The sequence below is a fragment of the Anthonomus grandis genome, chromosome 2 (assembly GCF_022605725.1).
Source record: "Anthonomus grandis grandis chromosome 2, icAntGran1.3, whole genome shotgun sequence".
NCBI classification, from domain to species: Eukaryota; Metazoa; Arthropoda; class Insecta; order Coleoptera; family Curculionidae; genus Anthonomus; species Anthonomus grandis.
The window spans coordinates 25,908,316-25,932,977 of NC_065547.1; the positions used below are offsets into that span (position 1 = coordinate 25,908,316).

The 24,662-nt window shown below is 34.2% G+C and overlaps 2 protein-coding genes across 3 annotated transcripts in view; one reads left to right on the forward strand and one right to left on the reverse strand.

The window, feature by feature from the left end:
• LOC126750216 (uncharacterized) overlaps nt 1-24,662 on the forward strand; it is a 303,441-nt gene that overhangs the window by 26,892 nt on the left and 251,887 nt on the right. For both annotated transcript variants that reach the window (XM_050459759.1, XM_050459760.1), the window contains exons 3-5: nt 15,045-15,237; nt 21,585-21,783; nt 21,845-21,951. In XM_050459759.1, the coding sequence (XP_050315716.1) occupies nt 15,045-15,237; nt 21,585-21,783; nt 21,845-21,951 (499 nt within the window). The remainder of the gene's footprint in view (nt 1-15,044; nt 15,238-21,584; nt 21,784-21,844; nt 21,952-24,662) is intronic.
• The window catches only part of LOC126750221 (uncharacterized), a 140,164-nt gene that overhangs the window by 3,556 nt on the left and 111,946 nt on the right, over nt 1-24,662 (reverse strand). The window lies entirely within an intron of this gene.

Consider the following 24,662-nt stretch of genomic DNA (forward strand, 5'->3'; position numbering starts at 1 on the left):
TTAATTTTTTTTATCTATAAAGAGATTATTTTTGCAAAATTTTTTTAAAGTTTTGTAAGCGATAACTAATTATAATTTAAAAATTTATTATGAGGAGATTCATTTTTTATTTGATATTTGATAGTAATTAGCATATAAAATCTCTATAAAAACTTTATGCATGCATACTTTAAAGGCTAATAGATGCCCCGCAGTTTTTAATATATTTTATTAAAGATCTATATTTATCAATAGAGTGGATTATTATTGGGTAACCTACATAACATAAGTATATATTTGGATCACACTAAATTTCCGATGCTTGTAAAAAAAACCTTGATTGCTTCTTCTATTTTCGCCATCTCGCCAAGCTCTTGTATAGTCCTAGGTGAGTTTATGCGTGCCACTGGCCTGGATAGCACGTTCTATGCGATTTATGTCTCACGATAGTGCGGGCCACTCCAAAAGACTGATGCCTTCCGATTCCAGATACTTAATTACAGCTTTGGTACAGTAAGGTCGGGCGTTAACATCCATAAAAACGAAAGCCTCGCCAACAGTTCCTCGCCACAGTCTCAAGTAAGGGTCTAGAATCTCCCTTATGTATCTGTCAACAGCCATTGTGCCTTGAATATAAATAAATTCTGTGCGACCATTAAATCTGACACCAACCCAGAACGTAGCATTTCTCCCTGCAAAGGGTAGTATGGGATGTGTATGATCAAGTTGAGTAGCTTTTGTTGGCTCTCTCCATATCGATGACTATCCTGTACCAAACAAATTCTTGTTTCGTCAGAAAAAAAACAGCGAGTTCCAAAATTCTGCAGGTGAAGCTATGTGCTCTTGTGCCCACCGTAGTCGATGAACTTTATGGTGAGGTTGTAGTCGGGGTACTCTTAATGGTTGAAGACACCTCAAATCTGTTGTCAGTAGTTGCCTCCGCAATATAGAGACCGATACTTGAACTCCCAAAGCTTCACGCATATCTCTTTGGAGTGCTAGTATTGCCATAGTTGGGTTTTTTCGGAACGGTTCTGTAGTTAAGTAGTTACACGCCTTCTGCCGCGAGGTACATTACTTTTTTTTTTTAAAACAGGTTTGGGAAAATCTGCAATCAGATGACCCTCTGAGCATTAGTGTTCTATCGCCCAGAGGAGCGTGGGGTTTGAAGTCTATCAGACCCACTAAAAACCCTATCCTCTCTAGATGATACAATATTACCAGGAACTGTCATGTAGTTGACTAAACATTTGATAATATCTAGCTTTGTCTTTTATCCTTCGTTGTTTCTTTCAATCTGTAGTTCGTACTCTATCTTAGTTACCATAATTTTGGTCAGAAAGTCTTCGAGAAGTGTCCATTTTTTCTTGGAGCTTAGCATTTTTTCAATTAGATTTTCTGGGGTAATCGTCCCAATGTTATTTATCAAAATAGTCCTCATTTGTATGTAAATATCGTGTGCTCTGCGCTGTCTTCTTGTTCACAAAAAAAAACACAGTGCATCTTTTTTCTTTTTTTTTTTTTAGATAATTGCCGAAGGTGCCATGACCCGTGAAGCATTGTGTCAAGTGGTAGTTTAATTTCCCCCATTTTCCATATCGTAATATTTCTTAATAAGTCTTTGTGTCCATTGGCCATTTCCCATTCTTGTTGCCACAATCGCATCGTGACGCTTCTTTCAGTCGCCTTTTCGGCAGCTGTGGTTGTTCTTCCATATCAGAAAAGTCTGGCTCTCTCTTCAGCCAGGAGGTGGAGTGGAGGTAATCCTGCCAATACCAAAATAGAATCTGTTAAAACGGTGCAATAGGCGCTGCATACTCTGAGAGCCATAGGCCTTTGTATAGTTCTTGTTGCCCTGAGTATTCTTTGACTTGCTAATGTAATGATGCGCGCCATATTGGTGCCCCATACAAGATCATTGACTATACCGCCATTGCTAATATTTTTCTTTTTTGGTCTATCGGCCCTCCAATATTAGGGAGAACAGCATTTAGTGCCCTTATTACTTTTTTGGCTTTGTTGCATGTGACCTCAATGTGCTTGCCAAATTTCAGTCTATTGTGTGAAGAGCTTCATTTGCTTTCCACATTAGTTCATTTTTATTTTTGGATGAGATCATCACTGCAATATCGTCGGCATAACAGATAAGCTGCACATTTTCGGGCAGAGCAATTCGCATTATGCCATCATAAAGGACATTCTACAGTGTGGGACCAAGGACTGATCCCTGTGGTACTCCTCCTCCGACTTCTTCTTCACAGTTTTTGTCTATAACTATTGTCCTGTAGCTTAGATAAAATTCTATTATTTTAATTAGATAATCACTAATATCTGGTTCTCAATTTTTTTATAATAATTTCCCAGGAAGCAGTGTTAAAGGCGTTTTTAATGTCTAATAGTATAAGGGCGTGATACGTGTTTGGCTGCATTGTGCATCGTTGTATTTTTTCTATGGACTGTACATTTGCCTTTAACAAACCCATACTGTGTCTCACTATATCCTCCTATTTCTTCTATTTCTCTTAGTATTCTTGATTTTATTAGATGTTCCATTACTTTTGCCACAGTATTAATGAGACATATTGGCCTGTATTTTGGGGATTCTGTTAAAGTTTTCTTGGGCATTTCTGTAAGTATAGGTTTTGCTTACTTTCATTCTCTTGGGAATATACCAAAGCGCAGTAGTTGGTGTAATAATTCCCTGTAGTATTCGGTATTGGGTTTAACAAGATGCTTTATCAGCTCCCCAGAGATATCCCATCTGGGCCCGGGGCTTTTTTAGGCTTCAGTTTTGCCGCTGCTTCTAAAATTTCATTGGTATCGAAAATATCACAGGCGTTTATGCTATCACCTGTAGTTTCGTTATCACAGTTATTCTTTTCAAGGGGTAAACCTGTTTCTTTTTCAGGGAGTATAAAGAGCTCCTTAAAGATTAAGAGATTCTCCATGGCGGTTAGCATTGTCTTAGGAATTTGCTGTTTCAGTTGACTCATTACTATTTTATACGCCTGCCCAAATATGTCGCCATCTAATTCATCGCATAACTTCTTCCATAAATGCTTCTTTGCCTTATTGATTGCTTTCCTTAACTCCTTCTTAGCTTTTCTATAAATGTTTTTACGCTGTTCTCGTTCTTCTGCGTTTTTGAAACTCGCTTAGTTTAAATTCTGTTTCTTTTAATTTTCCTATCTTAGACTCTATGGCTTCCAACACTTCTTCCTTTGTAGTGGTTTCATCCATACCGACTCTTGAACTCTTTCCTTTATAGCTTTTTGTAGAGCTAGGGTCTCTGCTGGTTTTTTTCAGTAATGATTAGCACTGATCCATCCTTTGTTTGGCGTACACTCTTTATAATATCCCTGATTTTCGGATCAGTGATTGCCTTTTTTAGTTCCACAAGTGTATTCTTATAGGCCTGTCCTTTCTTGTTCACAACCAGTGCGTAAGTACTGCCTTCCTTATTTCTTTCTTGGCTTAAGATTTTTCTTGTATTGCCCTCCATGCTTTTTTGAGTTGTGGTGTATATTATTACCATTGTCTCAGCGTCATGGAACACCGCTTCAACCAGTTTTTGAAGTTTTTGTAGTGTCATTGACTTAATGTGATGTAGTGCAATACATTTATGCCCGATATAGTCCTCTTTTAATCTTTGAACCTGCGCCCATATCGTTTCTTCCTCAGTTAATTTTATTCTGACCACCTCCTGTTCTTCAGTTTTAATATCTCCATTATCGGTTTTGTATTTGGTAGTCCGATACAGCGTACCGTAATCGTCTTTAATCTCTGCTAGTTCGGGAAATTTAAATTGGTATGTCCTTTGAATGCTTTCTTTCATTTCTTCTTCTTTTGGCTATAGGAAGACAACTTTTACTTTAGAATCCTTACAGTCTGTAGGGTCGCCGATCTTAATTTTAGTATTTTTGAAAATACTATTTGCCCACTGTTTATCCACAATTGTAAGGAAATGTTTATATGACATCTCTGGGTCCATGGTGTCTAATTTGTTTTGTTTTTCCGGTTTTGTTTCACAAGTTTTGCATGTTATATTTGTTCCTTTAGAGTCATTTCTTTCAAGAATAATCAGGTCCTCTAGCTTTTTTATTTCATTTTTGTAGCCCACCTCTTGTTCTGTCTTTAACAGTTTGTCTAATTTGTGTTCCTGTACTATGCTTCTTAACAGGGACTTCATATGTGCAAATATATCTTTTATTTCTCTGTGTACGTTTCTATTTTCAGAGATAAATTTTCCATTTCCCTCGCCTTTTTTTTGTAAATCATTGATTTTCGGGGAAGTCTCGATGTCCTTTATGCGCTCTGCCAGGGGTGGACTGTTAGTGCATGCCTTTCGCTTCTTGCTTGGGTTAGTTATGTCCTTTTGTAAGTCCTGAGTTCTTGCAAAATAAATCCGCTGCAACGAGAAATCCGCAATTTGTCAGATGCTGACTGTGTTAGAGTTGTTATTCTTTACGAAGATACTTTTTCAAAATAGTTTCATCTTACTGAAAGATTTAATGTCAACCAGCAACCATCTCCAGAGTTTTGAGCCGGTTTACAAAAACTGATAACATCATTAGAAGACCAGGTCAGGGTTGTGGGAGAGTTACAACCTTTGCTGCAGACTAATTTCTACAAATTCGTACCTTGAGGCAACGATTTCTGACTAGCATTTCCTTAGAAAATGAGTTCCTGAAGCGTTACTTTAATTAAGAATAATTCAAAACACATTCAGGAGAAGGCTAGCGGAGACCAATATAAGGCCTGCTAGAGCAGCTACTGGTCCATTACTCACCAGAGCGCAAGGCGCGTAGGAGACGAAGACTGCAATTCGCTCGTGAACACCATGGTTGCGAAAATGAAGATTGGGCACAGGTTATGTTTAGCGATGAATCCAGATATTGGTTTTTTTCTAACAACAGGCGTAATAAAGTGTACTGAATGTCAGGAAAACGATTGTGCGATGCGATATAGCGAGAAACGCGGGAAAGAATTAATATGGAGCACCGCACAGAATTATTACTTGTAGATAGAGGACGACTTACTGCACATAGGTAAATTACAGATAATTTAGAAGATCATGTGGTTGCATTCGTGTCCTATATTAAAGATAATTTCCTGTTTATGCACGATAATGCTCGACCACACATGGCAAGGGTGGTACATGAGTAGCTTGAAGAAGTCCAAATCGCTGCCATGGATTGGCCACCCAGAAGCCCAGATATGAATACAATAGAGCACATGTGGGATATCGTGGAGTACAACTGGGAGAATTGTCAAGAACCCCAAACAAACTTGAATGACCTTTAGAAGAATTTGGTAGACATTTGGGTCAAATAGACCAAGATCAAATAAGGACCACAATTATCAGTGTGAGGGATCGTTGTCAAGCCGCTATAAATCCCAGAGGAGGAAAAACCTGTTACTGACTTTTTTTAGATTTTTTTTAAAATTTTGATAAGTTGTGTATTTTCGTTTTAATTAATAAAATTAAATTAGAAAGACAAAAAATGAGCCTAAAGAACAAAAAAAAAAACATTTGAAAAAAAAATGCAATTTCCATGCATTATTTTTGGTGCGCAGTGTACGAACAAGCTTTTCTAGGTTTAAGATTTATTTAGGGTTGGAATCAAAACCTTAATTAATTGTTGGAATTGCATTATTTCAATTTTTGAAAACTTGAATTCTATTTTATATGAATATAATTAAAATATGCTTTATCGCTTCAAACAGTAGGCTTATTTATTTTATTTATTTATAACACGAGACTCATTAACTGTAGATTATCCCGGAAGGAAAATACAATTATATAAATGATGTTAAGATCTAAGTACATTTGATCACTGCTAAATACTAAGACTACATATAACATCGATACAATAGACTTTAACAGTCTTATAATAATATGACTGATAATAAATACCTAATGTATTATAAAATGTACCAAATAGAAATAGACTATTATCACATATATGTCACAAAGCGAGTGACTTCTTAAGTTTACTCAAGGAACGTATGTTTAATAAATCGATATTCAGGTTGTTTAACAAACAGATATACCTGTACCGAGAATTATTCGTTTCATAGGACGTTTTGTGGAACGGAATATTGAATGTTAAGGAAGATTAAATCTTATTAGACCCACAACAATCCGTAGCACAGTTACGAGATATTACGTCTTTCGTGCAGAATAGGACTGGATAATTCTTGTTAAATGTTAATGCTAATTATTGTATAGTTATAGTTTTTGATTAAATGCATAAATTCTATATGCCAGGAATGCATGTTGAATCCTTTCACAAGCGTAAATATGAGTCAGGTGATATGGAGACCAACCCTCAGAGCAATTAGTCCAGTTGAAAGACCTTATTATTGAAAGTGAAAAATATGAACAGTTTCTTACAACATATATGAATAAATAAATAACCAACCCCAGCAATGCTAAAGCCTCTATAAATATTGAATCACTAATTTTATCAACCAATTAAAAACTGAGTAACATAAATATTGATAACTGAGTAAGATAAAGATTTATTTTGGTTTTGGAGACTAAGCTTTAATTAATTGTCAGTCTTGCATTGTCTTAATTTTTGACAATTTTTATTCTATTGTACATAAAAATGTAGTCCAAACATGCTTTATTGCTTTGAAAAGTTTGTTTATTTATTTATAACCCGATATAACTCAATTAATTGTAAATGATACAAGAAAAAAAAGACAATTATATAAGTTATGTTAAGTTCTAAGTACATTTAACACCATAAGAGTGCAAGTAACAATGATAAAGCACGATTTTAGGTCTGATAATAATATAACTGACAATAAATATCTTAAAATTATTATATTTTAAAATCCCAAAAAAAACGTTAAACGTTATTATGTTCAACAAAGAAGAACTTTTGATCAAAAATTACTTCTAAATGCTATTTAGAGTCAATATAATTTATTAATTAAGACGCTTATTATTTATGAAGTAATTGGATTAAAATGGGCCGACCTTGCGATTAAACCTAATAAACAAGAATTTTGTACATTTAAGTGGATTTGCTTACACCAAACAATAAAGTGATCTATATCTGCTTGCAGAAACTCTTTATTTTACTCTCGATTTAAAAAAGGTTCTAAAATGAACTCACAGAATTATCGGTTAATTAAAGAAATTAACTCTGAAAATCTAAAAGTATCTAAAAAAACCTTAAAACTCTCAATTTTTGGTAAAATTTTTGAGACTTTACTGAAGAGTCCAATGGAGCAATACTTTGGATAAAATCTACACTTTTATTTTAGGCAGCCTGGCTTTAGACATTAACACTTAACGGATACAGCAGTCAGGGACGAAGATTTCGATTGTGTTGAGCATGATTACTTCTCCAAAACCCTTTTTCTTATAGATTTCATAATTCAAGTATTAACTTACTCCATTTCTACTTAACAAACAATAGTCGATATGTTCATTTTGAGAGTGATTTGTTGATGACACATGGCACGCAAAGCTCCGTTCTTACGACCATTTTTTTTTAGTGTTTGTCAATGATTTTCCTAGCTAGGTCTGCATATCATTTTTATGCGGATGAGACAATATTCTTGATTGCTGATGGCAGCCCATCCATATTGGGTATTACAGCTGATCAGGCATGCAATGGCAAGAGGAACTATAGGAGGTATCAAATAGAATAAGCTTAAATAAGAACAAAACCAAAAGGATATTTTTTTCTCTTAGATATTTTAGTTATGGTCAATAGGCTCTAGATGAAGCTTTAACTTTCATTGATGTCCTTCTGGATTGCTTTGGAGGTAGCATATTGAACTCGTCCAAATTTCAGACATTTCAGCTCGCACACTCAGAGTGGCATATTTTGGACTCTTTTACTCCGTAATAACGTACTCTCTATTTGATTATGGTCACTGTTGCCATATGTTCAAAATATTTGCTTTGCAACGTAAATGTATAAGAGTAATTGAGTATTGCTGCAGTTTACATTGCAAAAAACTAAAAATTCTTACCCTGTCATGTGCTTATATTCTCCTATGCGTCATATTCGGATCTGCAGATCAGAGGCTTAACAGATCCTAAAATGGCGCATCTTATTATGAAGGATAGTTTTTAAATGTGTTGCCTTTCTCTGTTAAGACTCAGTTTTTTACTGCATTAAGAAGTACCTACTTAAAAATGCCTTTTACTTATTTGAGGATTTTCTCTGGTCCAACTTTACTGATCTCCCATTTTATGGGTCATATTTGTTATTTTGAGTTACATTGTTAGTTATGAGGAACTTTAGACATAAATAGTTTTTGTTGTAAAAAAATACAATAAAATGTTTGACATACATTTTATTGTATTTTTTTAGGTATATGTATTTGCCATTTATATTTCTTCACTCATGTAAGAGTATTTTACTTGTTGACACTATTATGTGTATGAAGAAATTAATGAATAAACCAACATCTAAAATTTTAAATCAACTGTGAACATCAAGCAATAGTGACTATTTAGGAAACAATTTACTCCATAATTAATAAATACAAGGTGTCCGGAAGGTATTTGCAATCCTTTAAGGGAATGATAGCTAACCTATGTAATTTCAAATACTAAAAACATGTATAGGTCGAAATCACAGATGCTTTGAAACTTTCGATTTTGACCTATATATTAGTTTAGCTTAAAATGTAGGTCAGTCATCATCCTCTTAAAGCACTGCACCTTTAATAGTTGAACTTTACATGAACTATCGACAGCAAAAGCAGTGATGGTATTGTATATAGAGTTCGTCAAGAGGGGATTTATAAAAATCAGAAGAAATACCGGATCCAAAATAAAGCCCTGCGGTACTCCCAGATCAATGTCTTGGTCTGAATGTTATGGATAGCTATACTAGTATAGGGGTAGCAACAGTAAAATGATTATCATGGTTGAATTTAGATAAGATAGAATGTTGCCTCTTTTCCAATAGTTATGAAGGAAAAATAGCAAAGCCCTCCATAGCACAATTTGGCATTACTTAGGTTAGCTTAGTGGCAACAGTACAAAAGAACTAATTTAGCAAATCGAGTTCAATCTTTCTTAACCCTTAACTACTGTAGTGTCGATTTAACAGCGTTACGCATGTAGTGCGGTCATGGTGACCGCAAATATAATTACCGCCAAAAAATATATTTTTGTGTTTTTCATATTGTTTTATTATTTATAATAAATATTAAAAGGTTTTTAATGAAAATCGAAGGTAAACAAACAAAACCAGTAAATATATATATTTTTTTAAATGTTTTTATTTCATAAGGCTTTTTTTTTCAAAATTTTACAGTTTTTTTTAAAATAAACATTAAACAAAAAGTAATAATTCTAAAATAATATGGCTTATTTTTTCTTAAAGATAAAGGTATGGAGTTACAAAAAAAAACTTAACATTACATAAACAACATTATCTAAAAAAAATTGCACATGTTAAAAAAGTTACAAATTATGCCTGCAGTTTATGCAAAGCTTTGTCGAACACTCAACACAAATGGGTTTTGTACACATGTTGCACAAATGAAAAGTTTTTCTTTTTAGTTTTGAAGGACAAGTGTAACACGTTTTCCTTTTTTCCAATTTTTCCATTTCCACCTGTTCCAGACGTTCTTCAGGAATATTTAGAATTCTTTTTATTGTAGACCGTAGATCTCGAGCAATTCTTGGATTATTGGCTCTTCTTTCTAAATGCGGCCTGACTAGCTCATCAGCAAGAATTTTAATAAAGTCGGTTTTTTCCATTACTTTATTGTTCTTATAACTCTGATGAAGAATATAGGCATTTACTCCGCTTATGTCCAAGATTCGGAAAAATATAACCATAGGCCATCTTCTTGTACGGCGACTTGTAGAGTGTTTGGCACATTTTTCATCTATGGCATCTACCCCGCCCTTCGTAGAGTTATAGTAGGTTACAATTTCTGGCTTTTCCGTGCCATCGTCAAATGATGTCGAATGGTGCATGGATGATACGAGAATCACTGCTCTATTTTTTTGTGGAACATATGAAACTAAGGTTACGTCTTTAGTAAAACCAAATAAAGTTCCATCCTTACCAACTTTTCTGTCTTTTTTAGGTAAAAAATCTGGGGGAATCTCTTTTTTATTTTTTTTAACAGTTCCGACATACGTAAGTTTCCGATTCTTTAATTGCTCGACAAGTTCTAAAGAAGTAAACCAGTTATCGGCGGTAATATTTCGATTTGATCCAGCTATTGGTTGTACTAATCTCAATACAGACTGCGTTGGTTTATTAAATTTTTTTAAATGTTCTTCCAAACCAAATCCATCAGAGTCTTTTCCAGTATATATATACCCATTAAAAAAATAGTGTGTACGTGCATCTGTCATACATACGATCTTGATTCCATATTTGCATGGCTTATTGGGCATATACATTTTAAACCTGCACCTTCCTCGAAAAGAGACCAACATCTCATCAATGCAGCAGTTTACTCCCAAAGAATATAGAGTCTGACAATTTTTGATAAACTGATCAAAAAGTTCAGATATTGCAGCAAGTGGATTTTCTTGTTTCCTGATATTTCGGTCTAAAGAATTGTCAAAGCGTAAGCACGCTAATAGAAATGCAAACCTCTGCTTACTCATCACACATCGAAATATTTCTCGTCCAGTGCCATCGGTTGCAAATATTCTGGATATATTTTCATGATTTGACACAAAAATTGCGCCGTAAAATAACAGGCCGATAAAAGCTTTTAACTCAACAATGTCCAAATCTTGATGCTCTGATCTTGATGAATTTTTTAGATTGGCCCTTTGTTTCTTTATTTTCTCATTAGTCCAATGCAAAATAGTTTTTAACATATCATCCGTGATCAGCAAGTTCCAAACTGCAAAAGGTTGTGCTTCATGCCCTAACAGACTAGCGGATCCTCGTAGAGTTGGTAAACGAAGCACAATATTGTGCTTTGGAGTTCGGCTTCGCGATGTAAAGCTCTCAGATGACCACTTGAATCGGTTTTTGCCATAGAAATTTCTTGATTTTTTGGAAGCTTGGTTTACCGGTTCCTCATAATCCTCAGAATCTTCCTGCTCGTCGGTATTGGCAAACTCCTCTTCTTCCCCTTCCTGTTCTGTATCAGTGTCATGTTCACTTGGTTCATAAATACTTTCACTGGCACTATCTTCATCACTCTCAATTGCAGTCAACATTTCATTTTCGATTTCATCTAACCACCTTAAACCTGTAGACTCAAAATCAGTATCGCAAAACCGAATTTTTTTTGACGGACCTGGCGCATCATTAGCCATAATAAATTTGAATATTCGTTACAAGCAAAGAATAAAATATTTCACCGTTACTGTACTGCGGTCACTATGACCGCAAAAAAATTTTAACTCGGCGTAACTAAAAAAATAGAGACATAAAACACGACGTACTCGCACTGCTTTCTTGAATTGTACTAATTTAAAGGTACAAGGACGCCCAAGGCATTATAACTTGAGAGGGGGCAAATTTTAGAGATCTTGATAAGCGCTGCGGTCATGGTGACCGCACCACAGTAGTTAAGGGTTAATAACAGGAATTCAAATATTTTTTATGAATAATTCATTTATTATTAACCAATTTCTTTTATTAATCTGTTTTGAGCCCACATTATTCGTTCATTATAATAAATGTTGTTCCTGTATCTTATTAGTTAATAACGATAAAAGGTTTTATAAATATTAAAATAAATACAAAGCTTGGATTATTGAAATATCACCGAAGGTAATTAAGACTTTATAAATTTGCTTCTGATCACCGAAATGGAGATGTAATCCGAAGCTTTTATCCCAAACTTAACCTTACTTGAAAAACAAACTTATAAATGCATCAGTAAGAACAATGTGGAATCATGCATAGGTAACGAAAAAATTCTAATCTTAATTTATTTTTGCACAAGCTTCATAATATTTGTTGTAGTTTCCAGTTAAGCTGAGCTTTGCTTTGCCATTTACAGTTCATGATCGGAGAATCTTGCATTTTGGTTATATTTTTAAGAGCACTAACATATATCACCAACGAAGTGTTACTTCACATGGGAAGCTAAAAGATATACTATAGGAAGAAAAAAGCAAACTTGAACTAGGAGAACTTGTAATGCTACAGTTGATAACAGTAGCAAAAATCGTTTTACAGTTTCCAGATACTAGAGACGACAGCATATTTATGTTCCAGAATGTTTCAAGGCAAGGGGTTTGCTCCCAATAAACCTAAGCAATGTTTATACAGGGTGGCCATTTGAAAACGAAACAGAGCCTATTTTGGGTCCCTCAGAACATTTGCGAAAAAATCCTCGAACCCGTCAATTTTTGATTCAAGGGGGAACCATTTTTTTGCTAGTTTCGCCCCTCTGAGGGCAAAGCCCTAGCGGGGGTGACAAGGGTCCCCAAAATATTAAATGGAACGGGGGGTCGAGTGACCTTATTTTGAAGGTATTTTTATGTGGATTATAACCCTAAAGTTTTAAATTGTTACTATTTGCCTAGTCGATACAGGGGCTAATGAAAGTTACAAAAATATGTCAAAATTTTTTTTGAAAAAAAAAAATGCTTGTAAATTTAGCAGTTAAATGAATACAAAAAATTTTGTTCTCCTACATTGTGAACCGTACTTTCTGTTATTTTTTTTTTAATACCCGTAGGTATCTATGCCAATTCTGCAAGGGAACTCTTGGTTATTGTTGAGACTGTTATAGCAACATTTTGAAGTTTAATAGTGGTTGTCAATTACTGCTGTCAGATCATAGTGTGTCAAACAAATAGCTCTTTAAAGTTAGTTAGTTACAACATTGAGTGTGATAATGGTTTATTCACTTGCTGAAAGAGTTGAAATAATTTCTCTTTTCTTTGCGAACAATGAAAAAGCTAATAGAACCGCCCAGCTCTTTAACACACTACAACACCCTAATCGACAGGTCCATCGCAAGTACATTTTGGAATTGGTTCAAAAATTTAGGGAAACTGGGTCTGTGGCTAATAAAAAGCGCGAAATGGATAATCCAGTGGTGAATGAAGCTTCAGAAGTAGCTATTTTAGGCCATATTGTGCAAGATCCTACACTGAGCACAAGGAAGTTATCAACCGTGTCTGGTATTAAGAGAAGCAGCATTCAGAAGATATTTAAAAAAAAAACAAGTTTCATCCGTACAAAATGCATTTCGTACAAGAACTAAACGAAGACGATTTTGATAGGCGAGTACAATTTTGTGAAACTATATCTGAACAAGCCGCCAATGATCCACACTTTCTATTTAACGTATGTTTTTCTGACGAATGCTCCTTTTTCCTAAACGGTACTATGAATCGTCACAACTGTCGCTATTGGGCTGATTCAAATCCCAGAATATTTTGTGAAGTGCATACACAACATCCTGAAAAATTAAATGTTTGGGCTGGCATTTTTGGTAAACATATCGTAGGCCCCTTTTTTTACCTGGCAATTTAACAGGAGAGATGTACCTGGAGTTATTAGAAAATACAATTTATCCAGCATTAGTAGAGATACTAGAAAATAACAACGAGTACTTGGAAAATCGTCTAGTATTTCAGCAAGATGGAGCGCCACCCCACTATGCTGCAAGGGTTCGTCAATATTTGGACCAAAATGGATTGGAAGAACAGGAGCTATTGAATGGCCTCCTCGTTCCCCGGACTTAAGCCCGTTAGATTTTTTTTATGGGGCCATTTAAAAACTAAAATTTATGCTAGTCAGCCAACATCGCTAGACCATTTGCGACAAAGAATAATTCATGAATGTCGTCAAATCACCCCAGAAATTTTGCAAAATGTACGGGAAAGGTTTGAACAAAACCTGTATTATTTTATGGAAGTCGATGGCCAACATTTTGAACATTTACTTGATTGATTTTATCTTTAAGCCCTTTATTTAAAATTATACTTTTTAACATTTTTTTGTAACCTTTATTAACCCCTGTATCGACTAGGCAAATATTAATGATTTAACACTTGAGGGTTATAATCCACATAAAAATACCTTCAAAATAAGGTATCACTCGACCCCCCGTTCTATTTAAAATTTTGGAGGTCCTTGTCACCCCCGCTAGGGCTTTGCCCCCAGGGGGGCGAAATTAGCAAAAAAATGTTTCCCCCTTGAATCAAAAATTGGCGGGTTCGAGGATTTTTTCGCAAATGTTCTGAGGGATCCAAAATAGGCTCTGTTTCGTTTTCAAATGGCCACCCTGTATAAGTTATTACATTTAGAAAATGCTAATTAGAATTTGAAGACTAACTTCACACAAATAATTAAGTCTATGAAGGGAGATGGAATTTATCAAATATCCGTTGTCACTATTTTTAATAATTTTATATGTCTGCTTCCATAATTTCAGTTAGGTCTAGTGTATAAAGATACAGTGCTATAGCCTTGAGCTAAAAAACATTCATCGGTTTGCAGCCACTGCTCAATAATAAGTTCTGTATCTAGTCATCATTTTTTTTGTAAGGATTAAATGATTTGTATAATTATTGTTAAGTTACAGGCCCCTGTAACAGAATGAATTGTAATAAAAATCATCACATATTTACTTTGTTCATGTTTATATCTGTTAAGTGAGATAAGTAAATAATCAGAAGATTGTTTCTAGATACTCAAAATATTACTGTTATAGCACATTTTATCTTCTTGACATGATGTTTCCTTAAATTTAGTGTTTAAGATATAAAATTTACCATGAACACATTGATTTAGTTCAAATAGTTTATAGTTGCATTTATATATTTTGAATATTTTTCAGTTGACAATTCAGCGACCTCTAGCATAAAATATTTGATGGTAAATAACTGATTAGTTTAATCTGCTGAATACCCATATTTCACCAATAGCAAAGCTACAATTATAGAAATTCGTATAAAGTTAATTAAATATTCTATAATCACAACAGTATTAAAAACCTTATTATTTCAGATTACTTTTATTTGCGGTTAATTTTATTGCGGTATCTTAATCTGGCAAATCTAGTTTTGCTTAATTTAAACCCAAGGCTCGGCCTACTTAACTTTTCAGGACTTTTTCTCATTCCTCCTTTTATTTCAGACAATTCTGTGAAAAAAACGAAATTAAAGCCCTCTCGCAGGCTGATTTTGGGAAAGTTATGAAGCAGGTCTTTCCAAAAGTTCGGGCAAGACGATTGGGTCAGCGAGGTAATTCCAAATATTGTTATTCCGGGCTTAGAAGACGAGTGTCCCTTAAGGCTCCTTGTTTGCCAGATATCTTCGATAAACCATTGGTAAGTGTTACTAAGTAGAAAAGTAAATATCTGATTCGGAATCGTTCTATTTAAACCCTAAACAGAATGATTAATTAGAAATTAATATCTTAATCGCTTGACTTTATCAACCACAGGGACATATCTTAGGATATTCTGTCTAATATTTATGATCAATATTAATTAACGAAATTAATAAGCTGCTAAAATTTGTATATGAAGGGTGGTTTACAAATTCTAAAATATAGCTTATTAATTTCTATTATTAATGTTATTTAATCTGAACAACTATTTTGGAATAAAAATCAGTTGAACCAATTATTTTAAACGAAAGAATCAGTCATATTAGAATATTCCTGAGGTTTATGAAATTGATGTGCCCGTGCATTAACAGAATTTGTCTGCTTTTCAAAAAGGCATTCATTAGGATGGAGCATGGAGACGCACAGATAGAGTTAGTACAATTTAATAGGTTTAGATCAAATACTTATTCTGCCTCGAGTGGTGTTATCTTGAAGATCTCTTGCACTATGAGAAGTTATGTTGCAAAATGATCTTAACAAAGTTTATGAATGGTGTAAAGGTAATCTTTTTTCTTTTTAGTACTCCGCTTCTTAACTGTAATTTATGCTTATGATTTGGCACTGTTCCTAGGACCATTAAAATAACAGAAGCATCACTGGCGATGTTCGTGCCAACACAGCCTCAAAAAGTTCTAACATGCGGTCTGTTTTTCATGAACTGGGGGAACATACTAAAAGAGCTAATAATTTAATGTTGTATGGTGTTCCGAAATCAACAAATCAAACAATAGTCAGAAGGAGAGAAAAAAGAACTAGGTCATCAGGAGGAGATTTTGGGAGTAGGGCGGCAACTCTATTTTAGTTGATTATCCAAACCTGGGAGAAATGCGAACTAAGCTGTAAACTTCATAGTGTAATATTACAGTGTGGATATCATATAATTATTCTGGTATTGTATTTACAACAACTAGTATTGAGCAATGTGATAGTGCAGGACTAATATTAGTACGAAATATGAATACTAGATGGAGATCATATTTTTTCCAAATTCGGCAGAAGATATCTATCTTTCCCACTGCTCAGCCGTCGAATTCTTTACAAATTTAAATTGGGAGATACTTATATTTTGATATTTTATATTTTGGCAATTTACAACTCTTCGTTCAACGTGCCAAAAACTTAGTAGGAGTCTTTTTTATCTGAATGTAATCCAATGAACATAATATTTAATAACCAGACATAGATCTAATTTTTATAGTAACGTAGAATGCCTGAAAATGTCAGTACAACAACCATTAAAAAACTACTGTGGTACTGTAGTTAAATCTAATTTTCGAACTTCCATTGTTTTTATTTCTAAATTTAGCACGACGTTTCGGTTTGGAAGTATCTCCAACCGTTATGAAGTGTAAACTAACAGCAATAACTACTCTTCTATTTTCTTCCGATGTTGCTCCGTGCCCAAAATATTGGCTTCTGTCCAATGGTCTAGTAGGCATTTAATACTTGGTCATGGATACTAAACTTTATATGGTTGGCTTGATGCTGATTTTTCGGGCAATTCGCTTGGTGCAGTTTCCTTGATGTACAGAATCGTTAAACATCCTTCAAGATCCTCCAGTAGCTCGGAGTTTTTTTGAAGGAAGAGAGACTTTTCTTATTATTTCTGCTGCTTTCCTAATAGTTGCCTATTATTTTCCTTGGACACTCGTTCTGCTGTAAATCTTTAGTGATGTTTTTTATTTCTCTGCTGAGGTCAACATTAGGTACGTTTACACCGCGTGGATTTATTTAGTTCTTGTACTAAAATGAGGACTAAATTTAATTGGTCATTTCTAGTTTACACCAACAAGGTCGAGTATCTTTTTATTCTTTCGTTATGTCCTAGGATTAAAATGATAAATATGACGTATGATAGATAAAGTAGGATATCTTTTTTTATTTTCATAACCTAAAAAAAGTTGTTTTGTAACCTATACTATAAACTATTTTAACTCAAGTAATAAAAGAGTATAAATAGTTATTTGCTCTGTCCTTTAAAATGATCTCAGTGAATTTAATCTGATTTATATCATTATATATGAAAGGGCCGCAATTTTACTAATTATTTTGTATAAAGGAAGATTCAGGACCAACAAGTTTGGTAATTTACAAACCTCATACCTTTCAACAGAAGTAATGTATTATTATACTATTGCTGTATTGCACAGTACTACAACTGAAGTTATGTTTTATTTCATGATAACATATTAAAGGTAAATGCTTCATCAAATACTAAATTTTTAAATTAATTATCAAATATCAAATTTTTTAATTAAAAACATGATTTTAACTACATCCGAGACATCAGGTTAATATTTCTTTTCTTTCTTTTTTTTATCAATTTTTTAAATTTCATGATGCTAGTTAGGTATTACGAAACATTAATTATTATAAATAAAACAAAAGATATTAATAAACTTGGTGTACTTAGTAAAACTGCAAACGCACAAAATAAACAAATTCTTAATAAGTCAAACATACATAAGAAAAATCTTAATTCTACTAAATATACAAATATTGACAGTTCAAAATCGTCTGAAGATTCAGAGAGGCTGTCAGAATTTATATCTGCCAAGCAATAAATAAAAGGAATAATTTCTATATTAGCACTTTTATTATGAGGCTTCTGAAGGCCTAACAATGCACCAACTAGCTTTGAGCACCACTTAGCTTTAACACCTCTGACCTCGTCGTCTTTTATCTAATTGGGATTGGGAACTAGTATTTGTAATATCTTCCATTTCAAAACAAGAAAAATAATTATCAAAATATCACCTAGACAAATTTTGAATTTGAAAGTTGCATTGCATTAACACAAAAATAACTTTCGGTGTAAATTAGGGTATTGTTGTTGCATATTATTTTATTATCAGAAGCTTTTGATAATATCCTGTTCCTATTATTATAGTTTTGTCTCTTATTTTCGGAGTATCTTGTCTTATTCTTCTGTAGTTTGGTCCTCATTCATAGCCTTGAAAGGAGTGAAAATATATTTCTCAGAACATTGTTTGGTGACTTTACATACAAAAAATTTACATAATCTAGCTTTTTGCTTCATTGTACATTCCAAATTATATAGTTTATATTGCTAGACTTCCAAATGACTCCAACGAAAGTTCCAAAAATATGTAAGTTTGAAGTTTGTTGAAGTTGAGCTGTGTGAATTGGTCATTATTACTTTTGTAATAATTTCAATTTAAAATATTGTAAATTTTTGATTTTTTCGGTCCACTGGGCGATTACATCTTTTGTTTTCCCGTCTCATCTGCCAAATAATAGGTTTTATTTCTGCCACCTCATTCTGCCATTTAAGAAGTGCTTTTCCGTTTTTAAATTTAATAGTTTTAAACGAAGTCGCTTACTTTCATAAGTCTAAAGATCACTTAAGTCTCAGTTAAATAACAGAAAATACTTATATAAAAAATCAAATAGAAGAAATGATTGAAAACGGCAAACAACTAGGTTTATTTAGGGATATTCAGGTTATTGCTTAGCGGCATTCATTTTTTCATTCATTTCATTCACAGAATAATTTAAATTTGGATTTATCATTGATAGACATACCATTGTGCATGCAACCATTCAGTATTTGCAATTTTTAGGAAACTTCATGAGGTATTTTATTTTCTTCTTGGAAAGTAAAAGTTCTTTTTTCTTATTACTGTGCATAAAGTACTCACTTTACACACTTTCCAGGGTTTAATAAAAAGTTTCACTTTTTAAGTAATTTGGTATTTTTTTATTTTTTTTAAGAAAAATTTTGTATGTTACACGTGTCCCTTTTGTTTATTCAAGGGAATTGTCCCATGAGCTCTAGTCGAATGCGACAATTTATCATTCATCCCATCATCATCTTACACACTTGTTACATCAATAACTATTGCAGGTCTGCTAGAAAATAATTTCTCAACTTTCGCGTTAATTTGACATTAAGGACTTTCAAATAAAATCTGCTTGGCCATTCTTTTAAATCTTAGACCAAGTTTCTCAGGTTGATCCGGCTTCTTTTATTTTTGAGAAACATCCACTGTCCCAATACCCTTTTATAATCATGCCTATAGAAGACCTTCCTGTTCTTAACTGCCTAGCAATATCTGATTGTCAAATGACAACTACAATTGAAAAGGTGAATTTATAGGTATTGACTCATCTATTCGATCATTTAGTAATACATTGATTGTTAGGTCCAATTCTAATACTATGTAATATTTGATCGCATCGCGGATAGGTCTGTACTAGTTTCAGTAAATATATCTGATATTTTTTATTTTTTCTCTCGTCTTGCTTATTGTCTGTGTCGGATTTGGAAAGGTGAGTTTTTGTGTATTACAATTCTGACAGTTCCAGGGCTGCTTTTCGTGCTAAATCGTGGTCATCAGTTGAGTATCAACCTCCGATACATTGCCCCATTTAAGGTGAAAATAGTTGAGACAGAGGCCATAGTAAAGCTTGAGTTTTTTCCGTTCTCAACGTTTGCAACACTCAGGTGTTTGATCCCTGATAAGATCAAAGTTCAAACATTAGGTGTTGAAGTAACAATTTAATTTGCTTTTTTGTTGTAAATGTTGAAAGACTGCACATAACTATTCTTACCAGGCGGTTCGCGATGCTATTAGTATTATGGCTTATACACTTTTTGTAAATAATTTATATTATAATCACCAAACATTGAAAATTAATACTCGTTCAAAATATTAACAATATTTGCAAAATAAGGCTACGTTGTCGTGTACACGTTGATTAGTTTAATAATGTAGTAATTTTTTCCCCTGATTGCATTGATCAAGGGAAAAATCCATATACAAAGTTATTATTACATTTAATGGAAGATAAATTGGAATCTATTATGATGGGTTCTGAAAGGCAAAATGTATCCTCATTGTACAGGGTCCGGCAGTCAAACCTGACGGTTTTTGAATTGGGATAAATAAAAAAGTTGTTGAGATATTTTAATTATTATTTTTTTATTGTAAAGAGGAGAATTGGAAATTTAACATTCATAATAAAAAAGCATAAAAATAACTTATGTAGCAAAAATTATGTCACTTAAATGATGACCACCATTTTCTCTACACTCTACGAGTCTCCTGGAGAAGTTAGTCATGACTCTCTCCAATGTTTGGCACGGGATCTCACGAATTTGTCGCCCAATGTTCTCCTTCAGTTGGTTCAAATTATTTGGTCTGTCAACATAAACTCTTCCCTTGAGGTACCCCCCATAGATAAAAGTCACAAGGGGACAAGTCGGGAGAACGTGCCGGCCATTCGATGTCACCCCTGAGCGAGATCAGCTTACCGGGGAAAAATCCTCTGAGTTGAGCCATGGACGCCCGACAGGTATGGGCAGTTGCTCCGTCCTGCTGAAACCACACCCTCCTGAGAGGGATACGATGGCGACGTAACTCTGGAATGAGAAAGTCACGGATCATGGCAACATAACGCGCTGAGTTCACGGTCACTGTTTGGCCATTCTCCTTAAAAAAACAAGGCCCTAACACTGTTGACCTACACACTGCAGCCCAGACAGTTACTCTTTCACAGTGAAGAGGCTGCTGGTGAAGTTCCTGTGGGTTTCTTGGGGCCAAATATTGAAAATTTTGTTTGTTGACACATCCGTTGAGATGGAAATGAGCCTCGTCTGAACTCAAAACAATGATTCCAGGGTCTTCATCGATCATTCTTAACATGGTTTGAGCAAAATTCAACCTTCTTTTGAAGTCACCTGCTTGTAACTCTTGAACAATAGCAATCTTGTAAGGATGGAAGCGTAGGTCTTCATGAAGAATACGTCTTACAGACCGGTCTGAGATCCGAAGAGCTTGGGCGTGAAGAATGGCAGAGCGACGAGGGCTTCGTTCAACAGCATGTCGAACAGCTTCAATATTAGCAGGTGTTCTAATGGTTCGAGGTGATCCTCCTCTCCTTCTTGTTGTTCCAAAAGCAGTGTTCTGAAAGTTTCGAACCCACAGAAGAATTGTGTTTCGAGAAGGGATCGCACCGCGAGGAGGAACATTAAACCGTATACGAAAACTCCTTTGGGTTAGAATCACAGAATCATTATTTCTTTAAAATGTCTCAACAACATACGCACGGTGTTCAGCGGTCCAACGCTGCATTGCTACTGAACTTCCGCTCAAGGTGAACAGAATGGCGACTATTCCCACCCGACCAGACGTCCCCACCACTAGCTATCCCCACTCAAAAACCGTCAGGTTTGACTGCCGGACCCTGTAGTAATAATTTGTATAATTTTTAATATACCATATTTAAAATATTATAAATTTGAATCTTTCTATTCTTTAGTCAACAGAATGTCCGGTCAGTCAAACGAGTCTCACTTATGCTGCCTGGTTAATAGTAAAGGATTGGGCAAACCAACAGTTGGGCATCCAGTTCACATCGCTGCAGTCGCTCGCGCATTATTTGGTGCGACATTGCGCTGTCGCCTCTGGATCAGATGCGGCCAGCAAACTCACTTCCAACGTGGATTCACAGCCTAAAAGTATGAAAAAAACATATAAAATGAAGTTGGGCATATTTCGAATACATATTTCAATTTGTAGCTGAGGAGGGTGTAAAGAATATAAGCAAACACGGGGAGACAAAGTTGCAACTGCAAAAGAAAATTCAGCAACGCACTGAAGGAAAGGAGCGGAAACGAAAGATCCAGGTACGTAAGGCTTTTGTTTCTTAATATATTAATCAGTTTTGCTGTACAGAAAGTCAATAGTGTGGATGCGGAAGTCAATGCTCTTTAGGAATTTAAATTCTAATATTATCCCATGATATATGTAAGTGATGCTTATGTGCATACTCAAGTATTCCAAATCGATAATAGTATGTAACAAAAAAAAAACGTATAATTGTACGAGATAAAATAGCGTAATCTTAAAATAAGTTAAAAAAAGATCACTCCAAACATTTAGATATAATCACTTTAAATACTAATACTATGATAGTGTATAATTTTTTTAACCAAAATCTACTAATTTAAATTTGTAATATTAGGAAAAAAAATAGGTCTATAGAACTTACCATTACTTGTCTGGATACTTATAAAATCCAGTTTTTTACACAAGTTTTAGATCCAGTAAACTTATAACTCTAGTAGCTAGTAAACTTTTAATATTTTGTTCTTTATCGGGTAGCTTTACAAATAGTCGAGGTGCAGTAAAGTAAAATCCATCTGTGCATGAACTCTTTATCTAGTACAATAGGCATGTCAATAAGTAAGTATGTACATATAAGTGTATGATGGGTGCAGGACATGTTTTTTCTGTAAGATTAATGATTTACATGCTTAAAGCTGCCCTATGATAAAGACTTTAGATTCATTTTACAACGTATCAATTGGGTACAACTTGTCTGACCTAAAATCGTCATCTCAATGTGTTTAATTGCTGCGCATTTTCAGAATGAAAATTAGGAGTATTCTAGTAACCATAAAATATAAACTGTAATAAAAGCAGAAAAAGTGAAATACTCTACAAAAATAAAATTAAAACTCTTAAAAATACTCTTTTCTGTTGACCTACTGAATTCGTGATGCTAAATGGCCTCCTTAAGATAGCCCCAAAATTAAAAGTCATTTGAAGACAAACAAAATTTGAACATGTAGGAGACCATTTTTAATATCGCCAATCCCACTAATAAGACGGTTAGGAAAATTATTTGTTAAACATTTTTTACCATAACCGCAGGACAGCCGTTTTCTTGAAAATAGACCGATCCCAGGTCTAAAAGGGAGAATTTGAATGGCAGGAAGAATTTGGTTTTATAGCAGCCCAAGGTATTTTTGGACGTCTAAAGCACCATCAAACATTCAGTATATTGAGTAATGAATTAAAAAGTTCTGTGCTTATTTTCCCGAGACCAATATTGAACAACGGAAGAATTGTGTTTATCATGTGGTGGAAAAGAGATTCATCTGAAAATAAAATACTTCTTCAAAAATGTTAATTTTTAATCGCTTTTATTAACTTTTTCTATCATGGTTTCATAAAATTCCATTCTTGGTCGCCACTGGTCTTCGAGAAATATCTCCTGAATTTGACACATTTGTAATCATGTTTTTCCAAATACTGGTAACTGGTTTATAGTCCTTTCTAACTTCTACTTGATCGTGTTGAATCCTGGACCCTTTTGAAAGAGGGTTCTTGCATTTAAGTGAGGCATTTATGACAATGTTAAAGATAAAAGGATGTCTCAAAATTGGAAGCTGGATTTTAAAATTGTGTTTTTTTTTGCAAGGAATCGGTCAGTAATGTTATGGTAATGTAATATGTTATGGTAACGCAACGATCTGGTATTGGTTTTAATAAACAATGATACAACAAAAACAGAACAATTCATATTTCATCCAAAAACATAGCAACTGAAACTTAACCTAAGTATACAAATTGCAAATAACAAAAAAAAACCTAAAAGATAACCTAATACTTTGTATTGCCTTCCCTGGTTGCTAGAACTGTCTGTACACATCGGTTTATGCTGTCAATCGCATCTAGCAGGATGTTTTCCCATTCCTCTTCAAGAACCAGGCGCAATTCATGTACTGAACATTCATTTATTGCCTTTTCGCAACCCTCTTGCCAAGCATGTCCCAAACCTAATGTTATTATGCTCCATTGCCCGAAATTTTAATGTAAATGTTTCCTGGAAAATTGCAGTCTAGCCACTCTGTGACGTGGAAGTAATTTGGGCCCAGTTGCTGGTCTGCAACTTTGCTAATATAATGTATATAATTTTATCAGTGTAATGTATCATCATTTGTAATGTAATGTGAATCATGTAATTTTCGACGGTATATTTATGTAAATACACTCACATTGTTGTCTCGAACCTCTTGAAGCTGATTTCTTCTTAGCACCGCTGTTAAATGACGAGCCCGTAAAGCGTTGACTCTGATATATCAATCGTGCAAAGCGGCAGTTTTTCGCTTCCTACCACTCCCACTTTACACCTATTTCTAACAGTTCGTCTAAAACGTAGAAATAGCTTTTTGATCGTAAAGCGATGAGTGTGTACTCCTCTAGCCACATATTCATAGTTTCGTCCATCTTCAACGAGAGCAACGACTTCCTCACAACTTTTCGATCTCCGACACTAAGAACCATGACCAATTGTAAGTAGCAAAAATGTAAGTGTCAATATGACATTATGACAATAGCAATTAAAGTTATCTCGTCGTATTATAAAATAAGAGAAAAAAAAATTATAAAATGAACTAAAGCACATTTTGATATGAACCAAAAAAATAAATGGTTGAAACAAAGTTTTATGAAAACTAACTAACGAAATTATTTTACAGGGAATTTGAAATTTAGGGTAAAGTTAGAGAAACCACCCTCTGATTAACGCTTTATACTAAGTCAAATAAAA